Below are 20,017 nucleotides of genomic sequence, written 5' to 3'. Positions count from 1 at the left end.
TTGCTGCGGCTTCTAATGCACATTGTGAGAAGCTCACAGTATCAGGAGGAAGCCATTTCAGTAGAGGAGAGGAGCCGGTACAACTTTGCAAGACTGAAGGGAAGGTCGGAGTTCAGCTTTAACCCGTCAACAATCCTGAAAAACCTCAAAACAGTTTTGGGTGGAGACGACATTTAAGCTTTACGATACAAAAAGATACACGGAAAAGTGCCTCCAGCATGAACAGTAATGCAACATAACACTGTAACTAAGGAAGCCAACCATGGCTACAATGTATATGTGAAAAATACATATAAAAGATCGAAAAAATAAAAACCAAATGACAACAGCAAAAAATAAAAACGTGAATGTATTTCCCAAGCACAATGGAGTAGAATATACCCTGTACTATGGCTTTACAGGCTTAAACAACCTCCCAACCAGTGCCAGCCAGAGGATTTGAAGATTTTCCAGCACAGAAAGGCAGAATCCGCCCATCTATTCATCTTCCCTCCGCTGTCAGTGTATCCGCTCGTTCCATTGTTCTTCTGCAGCAAGTCAACACTGGAGTCCCCCTGTCATGTGGCAGAACAATATCAGCCCTGCAGGCGAGGGGGGGGCGCTTCTATAATAGGCCGCCCCGGAGTCAGGGTACAAAGGACGCTTGTTTCGGATGTAGTTCTTTACTCCTTAATCCGCTTAGCAGTTTCACTCTCATCATCGTGCCAGCAGACTTCCCTTGTTGATACAATAATTCTTCCAGGTGTCACGTCACGTAGTCTCACTCCCCCCCCCCCCCCCCCAAAAAAAATGCATCTCGTTGTCTACGCCGCAAGAGACCAGACGGAGAATGCCCGCCGCAGGCCTTCTCGTGGGAGCTGACTCACCTTTTCCGCAGGACTCCGCTGAAATGTGTCTGTCTGGCGTAGAATCCGGGAATTCTCCTGGGACTGTTCCCCATAGCATTTGGAATTGCATAAACATGATATGATACCTTCCAGCTCTCTATCAGAAGAGATGACAACGGCAGGCCTTAGGCCGGGTTCACATCTATGCGTTGTCGGGAACGCATACAACACTGGGCGCTTTTCTGATACACACAGAACGCGCTGCCCTTTAGAAATCACGTGGCGGTGCCATCAATGGCACCTTCCATGCATCTGTGTACGTTCCGCATGTGCCAAACTGCATGATGGAGCTCGGTGCATTTTTGTAAAAAGAGTCAATGTTGCTTGCACGTAGAGCTGCTCTACACACGATGCACGTCTGCGTGTCCGTCCTGTAGGTGTGAACCAAGCCTTAGTGTCCGTTAAAGCTGTATTCTAGGAATTCAGCCACTTTGTAAAATTGAAGGCACACTAGGAGTCTAGTCCAAAGCGGTGCATTAGATCTCCTGAACTTATCACCATCATTAATATCTGACAGGTTAATGGCTCTCCTGGAGCATACAATGATACTCAGGGCTGTAAGAAGGGAGAGAAAGGCACACAGAACAGCTATGCCCGTCTCTCCCCTCTGCTGCCCATTCAGAGAAGCCTTTGTATTAGGTGAATGAGTTCACCTAATACAAAGGCTTCTGCGATTGGGCAGGAGGAGGGGAGGGGCAGCTGCATGGCTCTTTGAAGGCACACTATGAGTCAAGTCCAAAGAGGTACATATCATCATTAATATCTGACAGGTTAATGGCTCTCCTGGAGCATACACTGACACTCAGGGCTGTGAGAAAGGAGAGAAAGGCACACAGAGCAGCTATGCCCACCCCTCCTCTCTGCTGCCCATTCAGCAGCTTTGTATTAGGTGAATGAGTTCACCTAATACAAAGGTTTCTGTGATTGGGCACAAGGAGGGGAGGGGCAGCTGCAAGACTCTTTGAAAGCACACTATGAGTCAAATCCAAAAAAACCCTCCCCTCTGCTGCCCATTCAGAGAAGCCTTTGTATTAGGTGAATGACTTCACCTAATACAAAGGCTTCTGTGATTGGGCAGGAGCAGTTGCATGACTCTAATGTTAGATAGTTGGGCTTCCATTTGTTAGTGTATCTAAATCTACTAGTACCTCTAACATCCCCCTCCCCTCAGACTGACAATACTGCTGTCCAAAAGGTGCCCCTAATGCCCCTTCATCCAGAGTGGGGACGCTTTATTACAGGAGGTAAACAGAGAGAAAAAAGCCTGGAAAAAAACAAAAAAACGAATGCAGTCACCACATTGAATGATTGGTAAGCTGCAGTATATTATGATTTTTAGTTTTAATACTGCTTTAAGTGTGTCAGTCTCCTGCCATGCCAGACAGGTCTTTGCTGTGTGGCAGAGTATCATAATTCTAAGAACTGGATGGACAGCAATACAAAATCTTTTGGCAGCTCCTTTGTATGTATTTTGTGTATATTTAGCGGTTTGCCTGGAGTTTGGTCTTAAACTACAAACCAATCATTTCGCATCAGACTGTACATTGCTCGTCTCCTAATATCCCCGGTCAGTTTTAATCTCAGGTGAAGGGAAAAGGTCAACTAATTAGCTCTTAAGGAAAAAAAATAAAAAAGTCACTGCAGATGGTGCGATTTGGCCAAGGTCCTTTACCTCAATCTCGTATTTTGGTGCTCCAAGTATATCCTTCAGTGCGTGATGGTCAATCAGTATTGGCATTTCAGGAGGGAGGGTCAAGTCTGCGGGGTCACCGATGTCCCGAGCTCTGGAGTCCTCTGACAGGCCGGCTTTGGTATCTGCGATAAGAAATTCACAAGGGATTATAGGAAGCCGAATGTACAATGAGACTGAAATGAAATGGAGATAAATTGCCTCTTCAGCCAGCAGACACCCCTCTGTAATGAGCAGGATAAGAGGCTCATCTGTGTCCCGCCACTGACCCCGAGCGACCTCCATCTCCAAATGGCATTCAATGTGCACAGATAAGGAGAGATTGTACCCGGACAGAGAGGAGGTTCATCAGACTTATAGCAAGCGTGTTGATCCGGAGTTCTCCGGCGCACATGCAGCCCTCTCGCCTGAGCAGCCCTCTCCCAACGTCTCCTCGGCCCTCTCCCAACGTCTGCGCAGCCCCCGAAATTGGCACAAAACGTGGGACGCCCTTGCGATCCCCATTATTTTTAATGGCACTCAAATCGTGGCGCGATTTTGCTGCGATTGTCGCCCGACAAAACACGGTAAAATTGCGCAAACAGAAGCACGGGACGCCTGAAAAGAAGTTCTGGAACTTCCTTTGGGGCGACAGGCGTCCTGCATTTGTGCGAGTTTGCTTGAATAATAGTCCTGTGGCCGCAATCCTAAAAGAAATAAATATTATAAGTGACAAATAATAAGTTAACAGAGATATTTCTTCCTATTAAGTAAGTGTGGCAGAATTACCCTAAGCTGAACAGTTATATATTACACAGTGTATAATATAAAACTGTTCAGCTTATGGTAATTCTGCCACACTTACTTAATAGGAAGAAATATCTCTGTTAGCTTATTATTTAGCACAACTTTTAACATACATCTATGCACAAAACACTATAGTATAGTTTAATCTCTTAAGGTAGCGCAACACCATTTATTTGATTTTCACATTATTGTTATTTGGGGGGTAGGGTTTATACCCCTGTCGGTGGTTTGCTGCAACCTATCCTTAGTGATAGCCTATGCCATTGATGATAGCGCGGGGATACCTTAACTTTATTATAAGTGGCAGTCCAACTGTGAAATGTTGATCTCAGGTGAATCCTTACAATAAGAAGAGGAGGTTAATGCACTCTTACCGAAATGGATGGATCCGAATGTCGTACGACACCGAATCAAACGAGCCCCTGTAGATGTCCGATTTGGACGAAACGCGTTGGGAAAGGCTTATCGCTCTCCACATTGCTTTTTCATTCTGTACGCGATCACTTTTTTTAAACTTTTTATATTTGTCGGTTTAATAAACCCATTTTTTTGACCTACACTATTGGAGTATTCCCTCTTTTTCCATATGTCATGATTGGATGAGAGTGGGCTTCATCATTGGCGGAGTAAGATTCCCTACATTTGTTGGACACCATGGAGACCTTTCCAGTAGAGGGGAGACGCCACGGAGTTCCTGGTTCCACTTGAATGAATAGATCCTTTGGGATATTCATGCTGGTTTGATTTGGTGTTGTACGACATTCGGATCCATCCATTTCGGTAAGAGTGCATTGACCTCGACTTATTGTAAGGATTCACCTGTTCCAGATTGATTTTTCCTTCAGGAGATCAACAATTCACAGTTGGACTGCCACTTATACTATTTATTTTAGGATTGTGGCCACAGGACTACTTATTATAGGGTTATACCCCATATTCGCATTTATATCACTCTCTGGGACTTCAACATTTTAGCATTTATGTGTTTACAACATTCTTTTCTAGCACTACTTATTTTTTTATTTTATTTTTTTTAGCACTTTATTCAAATTTTTGTCACATTCTGGTGTAGCTGCTTTTCACATTTGTTGTTTAAGGTTCGCACAGTTATATTTCCATTCATGCTCGAATAATAAAAAAAAAAATTGTGTTTTTGTGGTTAACCACTTTCCCCATGAGCTATAGCCGAAAGACGGCTGCAACGCAGGTTTTCAGTGCGGGGAAGGCGTCCATCATAGACGTGCTCCCTTGATCACGCTGCTCGCAAACCCCCGAGTGGTGCGATCTGTGATTGTTGAGTCCTTCAGACTCGGCTGATCACGGATCGGGGTAAAGGTTCAATTACAGTGGCCCTTTACCACAAGATCAGCTGACAGCCGATCACGGAAGTAAACAGCGTGGCAGCATGGGGAGAAAAAGTAGTAAGCCAGAAAACGGCTTCTGTTATAGGGACATCGATCCCAACATCTGCCCATCAGTGCTGCTAATCAATGCCCATCAGTACTGCCAACCAGTGCCCATCAGTACTGCTATCCAGTGCCACCTATCAGTGCAGCCTCACTAACGCACAGTGAAGGAGAAAAATTACTTGTTTGCAAAATTGTATAACAAACTATGAAATGTATTTGTTTTTTTTTTTCAAAATATTTTGGTCTTTTTTTAATTTATTTTTTTAGCAGAAGCAAAAAAACAAAACACAGTAGTGATTAAATACCACCAACAGAAATTTGTGTGAAAACAAAAAGGTAAAAATGTCCTATGTACAGTGTTGTATGACCGCTCAATTGTCAAAGTGGGACAGCACTGAAAGCTTAAAATTGGCCTGGGCAGGAAGGGGTTAAAAGTGCCCGGTAAGCTAGTGGTTAAGGGAGGGGTATAACCCCTAAGCAGGGTTTTTTTTTTTTTTTTTGCCATAAGTGCCCCACTGGGGAAACTTTTCACTTCCTGTCTCATAGCCACAACAGGAAATGAAAATAAATCCCTTCAATGTATGGGAAATCTCTGGTAGTCAGAAGTAGTGTCCTCATTGGAAGATGGGGACTCTAAAAAGGGCGATTAAATCAATCCTGAATGGGCAAAGCACAGGTTTTCCTAAGAGCCCACAAAGCCTTGTTCTTTGTTTCCTCCTTTATAGGCCTTAAAGGTTTGATGTTTACAACGATTGGCATTTGGAAATGCCCAAAAATACCTTTTAACACTTCCTTCTTGGTGCCTGACAACTGTCTACAGATAAAGAGAACCTCTTTGTCACTTTATAAATCTTAAATACATTCATGGCATATCACAATATGCAGCTACAGTATGTATGTGTATGTGTATGTATATATATATATATATAATTATATTTGTTAAAGATCTACCTTTTAAAAATCCAATCTATAGATTCAATCCAATGACTTTGTCTAGGGTGAGATGACGTCATCGGTGTGAGAGGATGCACCGGGGGGCTGATATGTGTCAGACATTTGTGTACAGAGCCAGAAACTTTAAAGGCACCAGGATTTAGACGATTGCATCATCTGAGCCGGCATCTCAGTCCAGGAAGTAGATGCTGACCCCGGATGATACCTAAATAAATATAGCTCTGTCCTTTTGGAGAGAATTCCAGATGACTAAATGATCAGTGGAAGTGCTGCGATCTCTGAGAGAGGACATAAATCCCTGGTGTAGCCCTCTGCCTGCCTTTAACTGGCCCTTGGGGCACTATTCCTTCAACTGATACCAACAACGGGGCACTATTCCTTCAACTGATACCAACAATGGACAACCGATGGACACCGGTGGCAAGAAAAAGCGCCCTGAGGCGATTCAGTTCGTATAGGTAGCGCTATACAAGTCATTCATTCATTCAACAATAGGGCACAATTCCTTCAACTGATGCCAACAATGGGCACAATTTCTCCCACTGATACCAACAATGGGGCACCATTTCTCCCACTGATACCAACAATGGAGAACTATTCCTTCCACTGATACCAACAATGGGGCACCATGTCTCCAACTGATACCAACAATGGGGCACAATTTCTCCCACTGATACCAACAATGGAGCACTGTTTCTCCCACTGATAAAGACAATGGGACACTATTCCTTTCACTGATGCCAACAATGGGGCACCATTTTTCCCACCGATACCAACAATGGGGCACTATTCCTTCAACTGATACCAACAATGGGCACCATTTCTCCAACTGATACCAACAATGGGGTACCATTTCTCTGACTAAAATAAAAAATGGGGCATCGTTGACCCCAATAACATTGGGAATTTTCGAATCCCACTTGCTCTAATCTGCCCCCCCCTCCTAAAGCCTGCAAGACAGTAAACTGGCCATTTGGTGTAGGCCATTTACGTACCTCCTGAAGCCTGACTTGAATAGTCCCGGAATGTTGCTAAGTGAGGCCTAGTCTTTACTGTTCACCTCCTCCATCATAGGAGCGAGCTCTCAAATATTGAGCTCAGAGCTACTGCATCAAGGGAGGGAAAGAGCATGTGAAGGGGGTTAAATCACATGCATGTGATGGTGGAGGTGAGCAGTAATGACAAGGACTCGCTTAGCAACGTCCTAGGAGTATTCCAGTCAGGCTTCGAGAGGTATACAAGATCATTCAACTTTAGTTGAGTTTTTTTTTTTTTTATCTACAGGCTCCCCTTATCTACATAGGCAGTTCTTATGTAAAGGTGAACCAACTCCAACTATGGAATGTTCATAGGCCGAGCAATACGTCACGTGTGCCCTTTCCACATAGCAGAATGCAAAGTCTGAACGTCGACGGAGCATTGTGGAAACTTCCCTGTACAATAATGATGACACCCAACACCTAATAAATTTTATTTGGAAAACGGATGATCCTACAGTACTGGTTTTTAATACCAACATAGCTAAAAACATGTACATAAGAGCGGTTATCTCTGCGTACCAATACTTTTAGGCCAGTTAAAAAGGCAGGAAAATTGGTGAAGAAATAGAATGACGACTAGCTGAGAACAATGAAGCTCCCTGTTGTTGCCATATTGATTGGACAGCCCCGGAGATAAAACACAGAATCCTTTTCAGAACACAACTCTTTATATATGAAGGCAACTCGGGAACCTGGAAGACGTATCACACAAGGATGGACAATACAATTAAACGCCCTGGAATGACGATACTCGGCCAGCAGATCATTCATTTTCTCCTCTCTCTCTGCCGGGGACGGGGAGTAAATCTAATAGCGGAGACGGGGAAATGATATTAGTAAGGAATTTATTGTAATGAAGCTAGGACATTATCACAGGGGACCATCGGCTGAGCTCGGGGTGGACAAGGATTTATGTAAACCGTTTCTGCTGGGAGACGATTGGCAGGTGGGTACAGCGGGCCCGAGACAGTCTCTACGGCAAATGCTGAGTGATCAATACGACAGCTGTGACTTGGGGAGAAAATAACCCGATAAAACTTCAATTATCTTCTGCTTCCGCTGAGATACGTACCGAGACATGACAGATCGCTCTGACCTCCAAAGACTGAAAGCTCCTGACAGCCAGATCAAGACGCAACCTTTTATGTTCGCAAGCAGAGCTAGGCTACTAGAATTTGTCAGTCGTGGCTGGAAATATGTTAGGGCGGCGTTTCTCAACCTTTCTTCAGGAGTCGTGACAACCGTTAGAAGTATGCAGATATCAAGGCACCCCAAACCAAAATGTAAAAGTTTAAATGTTACTTATCAATAGGAAACCTGAGCCTGGAATGATGCACACAACTACCTTGATGAAAGTAACTTCACACCAGAGGTCCCCCCTTCCCACCAGAGGTCCCTCCAAAAGTCCCCTTCACACCAAAAGTCCCCCGGGACAGACCTCCCAAATGTGGAGCTGTCCCAGGCAATCCGGGACATGTGGTAACCCTTCATCACACCAGAGCTCCCTCCAGCACATCAAAAGTCCCCATCACACCAGAGGTCCCTCCAGCACATCAAAAGTCCCCATCACACCAGAGGTCCCTCCAGCACATCAAAAGTCCCCATCACACCAGAGGTCCCTCCAGCACATCAAAAGTCCCCATCACACCAGAGCTCCCCTTCAAACCAGAGGTTTCACCATCACATCAGAGGTCCCCTTCACACCAGAGGTTCCTCCTCTCCCCTTCAAATCAGGGAGGTCCCATCATCACATCAGAAGCCCCCTTCACACCAGAGGTCCCTCCATCACACCAGAGGTTCCTCGAAAAAAGTCTCCTTCACACTAAAAGTCCCCTTCACGCCAAAAGTCCCCCGGGACAGACCTCCCAAATGCGGGAAACTGTCCCGGGCAATCCGGAACATGTGGTAACCCTTCATCACACCAGAGCTACTTCCAGCACACCAGAAGTTCCTCCATCACATCAGAGGCCCCCTTCACACCAGAGGTCCCACCATCACATCAGAGGCCCCCTTCACACCAGAGGTCCCACCATCACATTAGAAGCCCCCTTCACACCAGAGGTTCCCCCTCTTCCCTTCAAATTAGAGGTCCCATCATCACATCAGTTACCACGGTGACATCAGAAGCCCCTTCACACCAGAGGTCCTTCCATCATATCAGAAGCCTCCTTTTCTTTGAGAGGATAAAACTTATAAAAGTCCAGTAAAGAGACACACCGTCAAACCCTTTTTGAGCCACATGTGTTCACTAAGTGTAAACACATTTTTACAAAATATTTCAAAATAAATATCCAAATTTTTAAATGAGTTTACAATTTTGTGTTGAGCCGCATTCATAGCCATCTAGGGCAGCATTGGCCCACAGGCTGGATACCCCTGGTGTAAACCAAATGCCATTGACAGACTAGAATGAAGTTTAAAGCAAATAGTTAGGAAAAGAGGGGCGTGCAAGAGCCTCAACAGTAATTTGTGAATAATGAAAGGGGGGGGCAAACATACAATATTAAGATCCTATGGGAAGTGTCTTGGTGAGGTTATGGAATTTTTGGGACATCGATCGTGTGTGACCTTTTTTTCTTCCACTTTTTATTTTGTCTTGAGTTCTGGTGTAGGGAGGGTGGGAAGAGGAAGGAAGGAGGAGGGAGGGAGGGAAGGAAGGAAGAAAGGAAGAAAAAGGAATGAAGGAAGGAAGGAAGGAAGAAAAAGGAAGGAAGGAAGGAAAGAAGAAAAAGGAAGGAAGGAAGGAAGAAAAAGGAAAGAAGGAAGGAACAAAGAAAAAGGAAGGAAGGAAGGAAGGAAGGAAAGAAAAAGGAAGAAAAAGGAAGGAAGGAAAAGGAAGAAAAAGAAAGGAAGGAAGGAAAAGGAAGAAAAAGGAAGGAAGGAAAAGGAAGAAAAAGGAAGGAAGGAAAAAGGAAGAAAAAGGAAGGAAGGAAAAAGGAAGAAAAAGGAAGGAAAAGGAAGAAAAAGGAAGGAAGAAAAAGGAAGGAAGGAAAAAGGAAGGAAGGAAAAGGAAGAAAGGAAGGAAAAGGAAGAAAGGAAAGGAAGGAAAAGGAAGGAAGAAAGGAAAGGAAGGAAAAGGAAGAAAAAGGAAGGAAGGAAAAGGAAGAAAAAGGAAGGAAGGAAGAAAAAGGAAGGAAGGAAGAAAAAGGAAGGAAGGAAGGAAGGAAGAAAAAGGAAGGAAGGAAGGAAGGAAGAAAAAGGAAGGAAGGAAGGAAGGAAGAAAAAGGAAGGAAGGAAGGAAGGAAGAAAGGAAGAAAAAGGAAGGAAGGAAGGAAAAGGAAAGAAAAAGGAAGGAAGAAAAGGGAAGAAAAAGGAAGGAAGAAAAAGGAAGGAAGGAAGGAAGAAAGAAAAAGGAAGGAAGGAAGGAAGAAAAAGGAAGATAAGAAGGAAGAAAGAAGCAAGAAAGAGGAAGGAAGGAAGGAAGGAAGGAAGGAAGGAAGGAAGGAAGGGAAAGGAAGAAAAAGGAAGGAAGGAAAAGGAAGAAAAAGGAAGGAAGGAAAAGGAAGAAAGGAAGGAAAAGGAAGAAAGGAAAAGGAAGAAAGGAAGGAAGGAAAAGGAAGAAAGGAAGAAAGGAAAAGGAAGAAAGGAAGAAAGGAAGAAAGGAAAAGGAAGAAAGGAAGAAAGGAAAAGGAAGAAAGGAAAAGGAAGGAAGGAAGAAAAAGGAAGGAAGGAAAAGGAAGAAAAAGGAAGGAAGGAAAAGGAAGAAAAAGGAAGGAAGGAAAAGGAAGAAAAAGGAAGGAAGGAAAAGGAAGAAAAAGGAAGGAAGGAAGGAAGGAAGGAAAAGGAAGGAAGGAAGAAAAAGGAAGGAAGGAAGAAAAAGGAAGGAAGGAAGAAAAAGGAAGGAAGGAAGAAAAAGGAAGGAAGGAAGAAAAAGGAAAGAAGGAAGAAAAAAAGGAAGGAAGAAAAAAAGGAAGGAAGAAAAAAAGGAAGGAAGGAAGAAAAGGGAAGAAAAAGGAAGGAAAAGGAAGGAAGGAAGAAAAAGGAAGAAAACGGAAGGAAAAGGAAGGAAGGAAGAAAAAGGAAGGAAAAGGAAGGAAGAAAGAAAAAGGAAGAAAAAGGAAGGAAAAGGAAGGAAGAAAAGGGAAGAAAAAGGAAGAAGAAAGATAAGGAAGAAGGAAGAAGATAGATAAGGAAGAAGGAAGGAAGGAAAGAAGGAAGGAAGGAAGGAAGGAGAAAGAAAGAAGGAAAGAGGAGAAAGAAAGAAGGAAAGAGGAGAAAGAAAGAAGGAAGGAGGAGAAAGAAAGAAGGAAGGAGGAGAAAGAAAGAAGGAAGGAGGAGAAAGAAAGAAGGAAGGAGGAGAAAGAAAGAAGGAAGGAGGAGAAAGAAGAAAGGAGGAGGAGAAAGAAGAAAGAAGGAGGAGAAAGAAGAAAGAAGGAGGAGAAAGAAGAAAGAAGGAGGAGAAAGAAGAAAGAAGGAAGGAGGAGAAAGAAGGAAGGAGGAGAAAGAAGGAAGGAGGAGAAAGAAGGAAGGAGGAGAAAGAAGGAAGGAGAAAGAAGAAAGAAGAAGAAATTAAGTGATTGCTAGCTCTTGAGCACAGAACTCATAACACTGAGCATTCACTGAAGTAGAGATCACTGTGGTCTGGCTGGCGAGGTTGATGATGTAACTAAGCTTGGGCCCAGCTCAATGTAAGCACAGACTATTGGGGGAGCTGGGACAAGCACACTTGGTACAGTGGTGGGAACATATTGTAAGATTGTAAAGTTCTCTGGAGCAAGTACCGGCATAGATGATTCTAGAAATTGTCTAAACTCCTATGAAATATGTTGGACCCACATGAACATGGGCAATAAATAAATCCAGATAACTCAACAATCGTGTCCACAGGGACATAAAGGAATAAACTCTCTCGTCTCCGGTCCTCGTGGTGACTCTGCAGATACTTTACCACCTTCTGTTTATGGGAAAGCCATGCTGACCATCACAGTATATTACTGGAGGACTTTCCGGATCCTTTTGGCCCCTATCCCTGTAACTAGAGTTGCTATCCTGTTTTCACTGCCTTGCTTCCCAATGTTTTCTCTGTAAATCATGAGCACATTTGTTTTTTACGGACGGGCTGTAAAAGCCCAGGTGTTGGATTTGCTTAGAAGGCAAATGTTTTCTTGCAGAGCTTTCATCCGCTGTATGTTCACCCACTCAGTGCCATGTGTTAGGGTCGGGCAGCCGTACAGGGAGTTGAAGAAAAATAAAAAAATAAGAAAGAGATCAGCCAGCAGCAGATTGTTAAAGGTCCACTAAACGGTTTTACAAAAACATGGTGGACTGCGTGCTAAGGGTGCGGAGGAAGCCGGAATACAAGCCATGTCACAGCTGTGGGTGGACACGGCGGGAGGAAGTCACATACCAAACACATCAGCAGCAAGATTACATCACTGAGATTTTGGGCTCTGGTCCCACACACCATTACAATCCAAAAGGTTTGGGGACACATATGAAGCAGATTTTTTTTTTTTTAATAAAGATATTGCCACACAATTGTTAATGCCAGTCTGGAACTCTTTAATATTACATAACTTTCAATTAAACCTTCTTTGTCTGGTAAACGGTCTAACAGACATCTCTTCTTCAACACATTTTAATCTTTTGAGACCAATAGTGTTTTATTTTGGTGGTATTTAATCACCCCTGGGGGTTTTTATTTTTTGAAAAACAAATGAAAAAAGATTGAAAGTTTGTAAAACATTTTTTTCTTAGTTTCTGTTATAAAATTTTGTAAATAAGTGATTTTTTTTTCCTTCACAGATGTGCGCTGATGAGGATGCACTAATAGGTGCTGATGAGGTTGCATTGATGGGTGTGGATGAGGCGGCACTGATGGGCGCTGATGAGGTTGCATTGATGGGTGCGCATGAGGCGGCACTGATGGGTGCTGATGAGGTTGCATTGATGGGCGCGCATGAGGTGGCACTGACTGAGCGGACGAAGCGCACTGATGGGAGGCGCGGATGAGGTGGCATTAAAATTCAGCACTAATGGCCACCGATACCCACGCTGCATGCCCCCTAGGTGAGCATGTGTGGCAAGAATGGGAGGGCATCATATGATGTCCTCCCAGAACGAGAGTGCTCCTGTCTATCCGTCATTTCACTATATAGCAGGCCAGCAAAAATTGAATATGACTGAACATAGGGGGGTCACTCAGTTGGCACTGCTGCCATTCATGGAACACTTTTTGAAAAAAATTGAATTGCATACAAGGCATTCTCTGACTGGATGAGATACAGAGGAGTAAGGAGCAGTGAAAGTCACAATCTCCACCTTGTCCAGTCAGAAAAGGTCTTGTTTTTTTTTTTTCAAGCTGATCCATGAGTGGTGGCAGTGCTGATCGAGCGATCACCTGTAGTCAGTGTCTAGATGGGAAGTTGCTCACACAGGACCTGGAAGATTGTGACTCTTATTGTAGTAGTGCGCGCTGGTACAGTGATTTTCAACTTCCCCAGTGGCCCATCATATACAGTACTGTGCAAAATGTTCTCAATTAACAAAATGAAAAGTAAATGAAGAGAGAAATCAAAATCAATATTTGGTGTGACCGCCCTTTGCCTTCAAAGCAGCATGAATTCTTCTAAGTAGACTTGCACACAGTTTTTGAAGGAACTCAGGTGCCGGCTGCCTCAAACCAGTCTGTCTCTCTATATGAAGTTAAGATCATGGATCTGTGGAGGCCAAACCATCCAGGACGACTCCTTTACACTGAAGATAGTTCAACTTGTGCATAACCAGCATGTTGGGTTTTTCCAATGTCTGTGCGTATTTGTATTGCATAGCGTGCCCTGTGTGTAATTGTATTGTATTGCATGTCTGTTTGTATCTGTATCGTATTGCATGTGTGTGTGCATCTGTATTGTATGCCCTGTGGATATTTGTATTGTATTGTGTGTCTGTGTGCATCTGTATTGTATGCCCTGTGGATATTTGTATTGTATTGTGTGTTTGTGCATCTATATTGTATGCTCTGTGCATATTTGTATTGTATTGCGTGTCTGTGTGCATCTGTATTGTATTGTGTGTGTTTGTGCATCTGTATTGTATGCTCTGTGCATATTTGTATTGTATGTCTGTGTGTATTTGTATTGTATGTCTCTATTTATAGTGTCTCCTATGTGTAATGCACCATATGTATCAGTGTGTACAGACAGTAATGATTTGATCTGGGTGTTCCAGTGACCTGGATCTCGCCCAGGACACCTGCTCTCATCTCAATAACACCCCCTGGGGTATTTGGGAGAATTACAGGATGCCGGGATTAAGGGCAGACATTTGATGTAATTATGGAGGGAATCCTATGTGTATGAGCTCAGGGCTGATAAGACACCACCACCATTAATGAACAGCTGTGGACCCAATACGTGCATAATATAATACAACACTGCAAAATACTTTACACATGTGGTGCAGTCAATTGATAAAGAATCCCTTCCCCCCATGCATTGTGGGAAAAATTTACTATGTTCATCAGGAAGAGAGATGGGACTTAAGATTTATAGATATATTTGTGTGTGTCAGTGCTGGAGTGTGACGCGCTCCATGGGGTAGGCCGACAGCCGATAAACAGATAAAATGCATGGACGTGGGCAACTAAAGCATGTAACCTGAGTCCAGTGCCGGGACAAGGTCTTCTTAGCACTCAAGGAGAGGATGCCAAAATCCCCGAACTGCCAAACTGGGCAATCAGCTTGGCAGCTCCGTCCTGTCCATTGTAGGTTATGTCTGGGAGATGCAGAGGAAGGGGGAGCTCCCAGCTTAGCTGCACCTTCCACCGGCGCCCAAGGCGCGTGTCTTTTCTGCCCCTGCCAGAGTTTCTTTGCCGTGACTCGCAGCCACAGGAACGCTACCGGCGGATCACACAACCTACAAGTCCTGCACTGACCAATCACAGCCGTAACATTGTGTTTCCTCTATTCACATCCTCAGATCACCACGACAAAAAGGAAGCCATCCAGTCCCAACTTCCTTGTGTTATGTATCTTTAAAATCAGGACTTTTTTGTAGTTTATGATAACATAGGGAATTCTTTTTTTTTTTTTTTTTTGCTGCCTTGGTGCAGAAAATTTTCTCCATCACTCACAAAGTTAATGTCTGAAGCAAAAGGACAGGACAGCAATAAAACACTAGAAAAGCTAAAATTTCTGGGGAAATTGTGTGAAGTGTTCTTGCCTCCACCTACTGGAGTGGCTGGAGTAACTGTGAAAAGTGTTAAAAAGCTTAATATTTAAAAAAGTTGAAGTCCCATCATAAGCTGAACAATTTTTTTTTAAAAAATATTTTTTTTAAATGACTACATTTTTTTCATGGGGTGGTCATAATATTTTGGCTGATCATGTTGTGGTCGTGAATTATTTGGCTGATTATGGCGTGGACATAATGTTTTGGCGGATTATGGCGTGGACATAGTGTTTTGGCTGATCATGGGGGGGGGGGGGTCATAATGTTTTGGCTGATCATGGGGTGGTCATAATGTTTTGGCTGATCATGGGGTGGTCATAAAGTTTTGACTGATCATGAAGTTGTCAGCTTCTGGCACCTCCTAGTATTGAACATGTCGCCTTTCATTCCTATGGGACCAATTTTGCTGCAAAAAACGACGATATTTCGTGACCCATTTGACGAAACGTTCCACAAAGTAATAGCACACCAATCAGGAACAATCCGCACATTTCGGTATATTACTGTCTATGTAGTGTAAAAGCTGTGGTTGGAGTTACGGTGGTAAATTTGGCTATAAGAATAATAATAATAATATATATATGTGAGATAACAGTAAGTGGTCTTGCTATGCAAGAACACCTTAAAGAGGAAGTAAACCCTGATGGGTTTACTTCCTCTTTGTCTCCCTGCAAAGGTAAAGCATAATGGACTACTATGCATCGCATCGCATAGTAGTCCATTATGTGTCACTTACCTGACACAGGAGCCAGCGAAGTCACCGCTGTCCCCTGTAGTCCGGTGCATCCATCTTCTCGGTGGGTCTCGCCGTTCCGCCGCTGTCATTCGGCGAAGCTGCGATGACATCACTCCTGCGCATGCGCACGGGAGCCGCCACTCGTGGCATATCGCAGTTGACCGCGGCGCGCTCAGTGCGCCGCTGTCTACGGCGCATGCACCGTAGACAGCGGTGCCTGTCTTTCGGCTAATATCTCCTAAACCGTGTAGGTTTAGGAGATATTTCTTGGATCTACAGGTAAGCCTTAATCTAGGCTTACCTGTAGGTCAAAGTTGCTTCTAAGGGTTTACAACCACTTTAACTAACGAGTAGCACAGTGAAAGGCCACATCAGTTGAAGTAAACCTATGGTTAAAATTATGAATATGCTATGCTATAAAGCAAGGACGGGCAATTATTTTCCTGAGGAGCCACGTGAGAAACTGGGACGGCTGTGGAGGTCTAAAATTCATTCAACTCAATATTAATTATGGACTTGGGAAGGGCTGCAAACACCCGGCGCTAGGAATAATAGGTACCACTGTTCATTAAATAGGTCTCTTTCAGATGGGTGATTGGGGGGTAAAAAGCCTGAGCCATGGTTTGGACCGCCCACCTGAACTGCAAATTTACAGATAGACAAGGCTGTTCACATATTGCAGCATTTTTAAAGCGGAACTTCAGTAGGTTTTTTTTCCATCTTTCCATCCATTAAATCTTCTGCCCTTGTTGTTGTTTTTACTTTGGATAGTAAAACATTTTTTTTCTGTCAGTAAATCCCTTATACAGCCCACTTCCTATTTCTTGCCTGAAAAAAAAAAAACCTAGGCTTATGACATCATGGACAGTTCTCTCACTCTAGTGAGAGTTTGCCAGGAAGGGAGGGGGGATGAGTCATAAGAGAGCCAATGAGAGTCGCACAGCTGGAGGCGTGCCTCTGTGTAAATCCAGGAAATGAACAGGCAGCAGCTTCAGCTGCCCGCAGTTAAAATGGCTGCAGCCAGACCCAGTGGAGGGAGATTTCTGCTGAATATTTGGAAAGTACAGAATCACAGTATATATAAAATAATATGCAAAGTGGTTGGAGGGAAGCTTTAGAATGGCAAAGATGTTTTTATTACAAATGATGTGAGCAGAATGCAGTTCCTCTTCAGAGTTTGACAAGTGGCACCGCTCACCTCCAGACTCTCAGTCCCACACTGGGGTTTAAAGTCAGACCAGCCTACCCCGTAACCCCTCACTCACCCTGCATGGGTGAGAACCCCCGAGTACTAACGATGTCTCTTCAAGTGGTTGTAAAGCCTCAAGGTTTTTCACCTTCCTGCAACCTTCTAGGGATGGTACAGCAGAGAATATTAGTAGGGCTGGGATATCCCTTTAAAGGCCTCGCGCTCTCAATGTACATAACATGGCAATTACACAGAGGAGAATTTATAGCATTGTCTGAGTCAGGAGTTGTTCAGGCAGGTGAGGTTGACCTTGTCCATGACACAGTCAGCATGAACATTAAACACAAGGGTGTTTCCTGGTGTGTACAAGCAGACATACTCCGCTCCACCCAGAGCATCAGCCTCCCGCAGCCATTAACTTATCAGGTTCGCCGAACACTTCTATTAAAAAAAGCAATTTAAAAGGATCCGGCACAAAACTCTACCCCTTGTTATTCCAGACGAAGTCAGGCTCCCCGGCAAGACAGAGCGCTAAAACAACATACACAAGACAAAAAAAAAAGCCATGCCATATCGTACAACCAAAACAAAAAGACACAGAGAAATAAAATTGTATTGTGTCAGGAAGAACATGTAAATCATTATCATGAAATAAAAACACATCCATTATATTTAATAAGCTGAAGGCAAAGAACTTGAAGCTGAATTGCAGGTATGTATTTTATTGCATAGATACATTGGTTAAGCTTGGAACGTGTGTGTGTGTTTGTGTGTGTGTGTGTGTGTGCGTGTGTGCGTGTGCGCGCGTGTGCGTTTTCCAAACCTGCAGGATCCCTGGAATAGTTGCTGCTCTATAGTAAATCGCAGAGATCTTCCGGGTCCTGTGCCAAGTGGAAAGCCTGCTGCTGCATAGTGACCACAGGAGGTAGACTGCTTGGCACGGGCACCATTCAGAGAGTGCCTTGTATTTTTCTCAATTAAGACAAGGCACTTTCTGATTGGAGGTGGGGACGGGGGAGATGGGGATATGGAGTCGCAACGTCAGGGAAGGCCTTGCGTTCATTTAGAAAAATGCAAGATATTCTGTGAACGGCGCCTGTAGTAAGAGACTCCCCCCCCCCCCCCCAGGTCAGCCCCTCGGCATTGGATCTGAAAGACGTCAGTGATCACTAAAGTGTGATTTGCAGATTCCACAGGTATGGCACATGCAGACTCGGCTTAAGATGGACCTCTGAAACTGGAATAAAATCCATACCCGCAATTCAATTTTAGGGCCAGTTCACACCACATGCAGTCCAGTGCGTTTTTTTTTTCTGCATCTAAAACACATGGGAAGTAGGTTATATGGTTTTCAATGTCATAGTTCACACCAGTGCTTGCAGTTCCAAAAAAAATTAAAAAGTAGATCATGCTGCATTTTTTCTGCACTGGACTGTACTGGAATGCTTTAAAAGGCACTTGAAGGCACCGGAACGCACCAAAAACACACTGGAACACATATGTCCTTATTTAAGGTTAAGAAAATAAAAAAATAAATAAAAATGAAAAAATGCATTGGTCTGCATCAAAAACACACTAAAAACACATAAAAAAAAAACACCCGTAACAAATACATGTCAAAAACGTGCATGCAGAAAGGCATCTGGAACGCATCCAGACTGTGTTTCTATGGCAGGAACTGGCCCTAAGACCCCTTTCACACTGGGACGTTTTTCAGGTGCTTTAGCGTTAAAAAAAAAAAAGCGCCTGTAAAGCGATTGAAAGAAGCTGCAACTGCAATCCCAATGTAAAAGCCCGAGTGCTTTCACACCGAGATCCCTTTCACACTGGAGCGTTTTAGCGTTAAAAAAAAGCGCCTGAAAGAAGCTGCAACTGCAATCCTGAGTGCTTTCACACTGAGGCGCTGCGCTGGCAGGGCGTCAAAAAAAGTCCTGCAAGCAGCTTCTTTGCAGCGCTTTTGGAGCGGTGAATACAACGCTCCTAAAGCGCCCCTTTCCATTGAAATCAATGGGAAGCACCTGTAAAACGCCTGAAAAACGCTATTGGCAGCAGCGTTTTGTGGACGCTTTTAACCCTTTCTTTGGCCACTAGCGCAGGGGTTAAAAGCGCCCCAATAACGCTCGAAAAATGCTGGTAAAGCGCTGCTAGTTTAAGTGGCGCTTTACGAGCGTTTTTCGGGCGCTGACATTGTGAAAGGGCTCTTAAAGCACTTGGGCTTTCACATTGGGACTGCAGATGAGGCTTCTTTCAAGCGCTTTACAGGTGCTTTTTTTAACGCTAAAGCGCCTGAAAAACGCCCCAGTGTGAAAGGGGGGTCTTAATGCATATGCAAGAGCTACAGTACCACTGATAACCATTTATAAATACCAATTAAGTCCACAGCAAATAAAATATCATATAATTAAAGCGATACTAAAGACTTGTTTTTCTTTTTTTTTTTTTATAAAATGAACGTTATACGTACCTGCGCTGTGCAGTGGTTTTACACAGAGAAGCCCAGATCCTCCTCTTGGGTCCCAAACCGGCTCCTCCCTCCTGCCGCGTGCCCCCACAGCAAGCAACCAAGCAGGCGCGCTCCAGAGTCGCGACACATCCCCGCCCCCCTCCATCTCCTGATTGGCTCGCTGGCTGTGATTATAGTGTAGCGGGTGCCAATGGGCTCTCACTGCTGCCAAGAGCCAATCAGGAGTGAAAGTCATTGGTGGATCCAGAGGGGGGTTTAGGTGGTGTAGTGGGTAGCACTTTCGCCTAGCAGTAAGAAGGGTCGCTGGTTCGAATCCCAACCACGACACTACCTGCCTGGAGCTTGCATGCTCTCCCTGTGCCTGCGTGGGTTTCCTCCAGGTACTCCGGGTTCCACCCACACTCCACAGACATGCAGGTAGGTTAATTTGATCCTGTCTAAATTGTCCCTAGTATGTATGAATGTGAGTTAGGGACCTTAGATTGTAAGCTCCTTGAGGGTAGGGGCTGATGTGAATGTACAATGTATATGTAAAGCGCAGCGTAAATTGATGGCGCTATACAAGTACCTGAAATAAATAAAGTCTTTGGGGGGCAGCACACAGAAGGTTTTTTACCTTGTGCCTTTACATCCACTTTTTTTTTTTTTTTTTGATACACCGCGCTTTAGCGAACAAAATTTTATCCAGTTACG

The 20,017-nt window shown here is 44.0% G+C and overlaps 1 protein-coding gene across 2 annotated transcripts in view; it reads right to left on the bottom strand.

The window, feature by feature from the left end:
- LONP2 (lon peptidase 2, peroxisomal) overlaps nt 1–20,017 on the bottom strand; it is a 151,218-nt gene that overhangs the window by 11,371 nt on the left and 119,830 nt on the right. For both annotated transcript variants that reach the window (XM_077451692.1, XM_077451700.1), the window contains one exon: nt 2,560–2,702. In XM_077451692.1, coding sequence (XP_077307818.1) covers nt 2,560–2,702 — 143 coding nt within the window. The remainder of the gene's footprint in view (nt 1–2,559; nt 2,703–20,017) is intronic.

The sequence above is a fragment of the Lithobates pipiens genome, unplaced genomic scaffold, assembly GCF_037356315.1.
Source record: "Lithobates pipiens isolate NorthernLeopardFrog02 unplaced genomic scaffold, aLitPip1_a1.2 Scaffold_10, whole genome shotgun sequence".
Lineage (NCBI taxonomy): Eukaryota > Metazoa > Chordata > Amphibia > Anura > Ranidae > Lithobates > Lithobates pipiens.
Note: the sequence above shows the minus strand (reverse complement) of the source record. Positions and strands in the feature narration are given on the sequence as shown.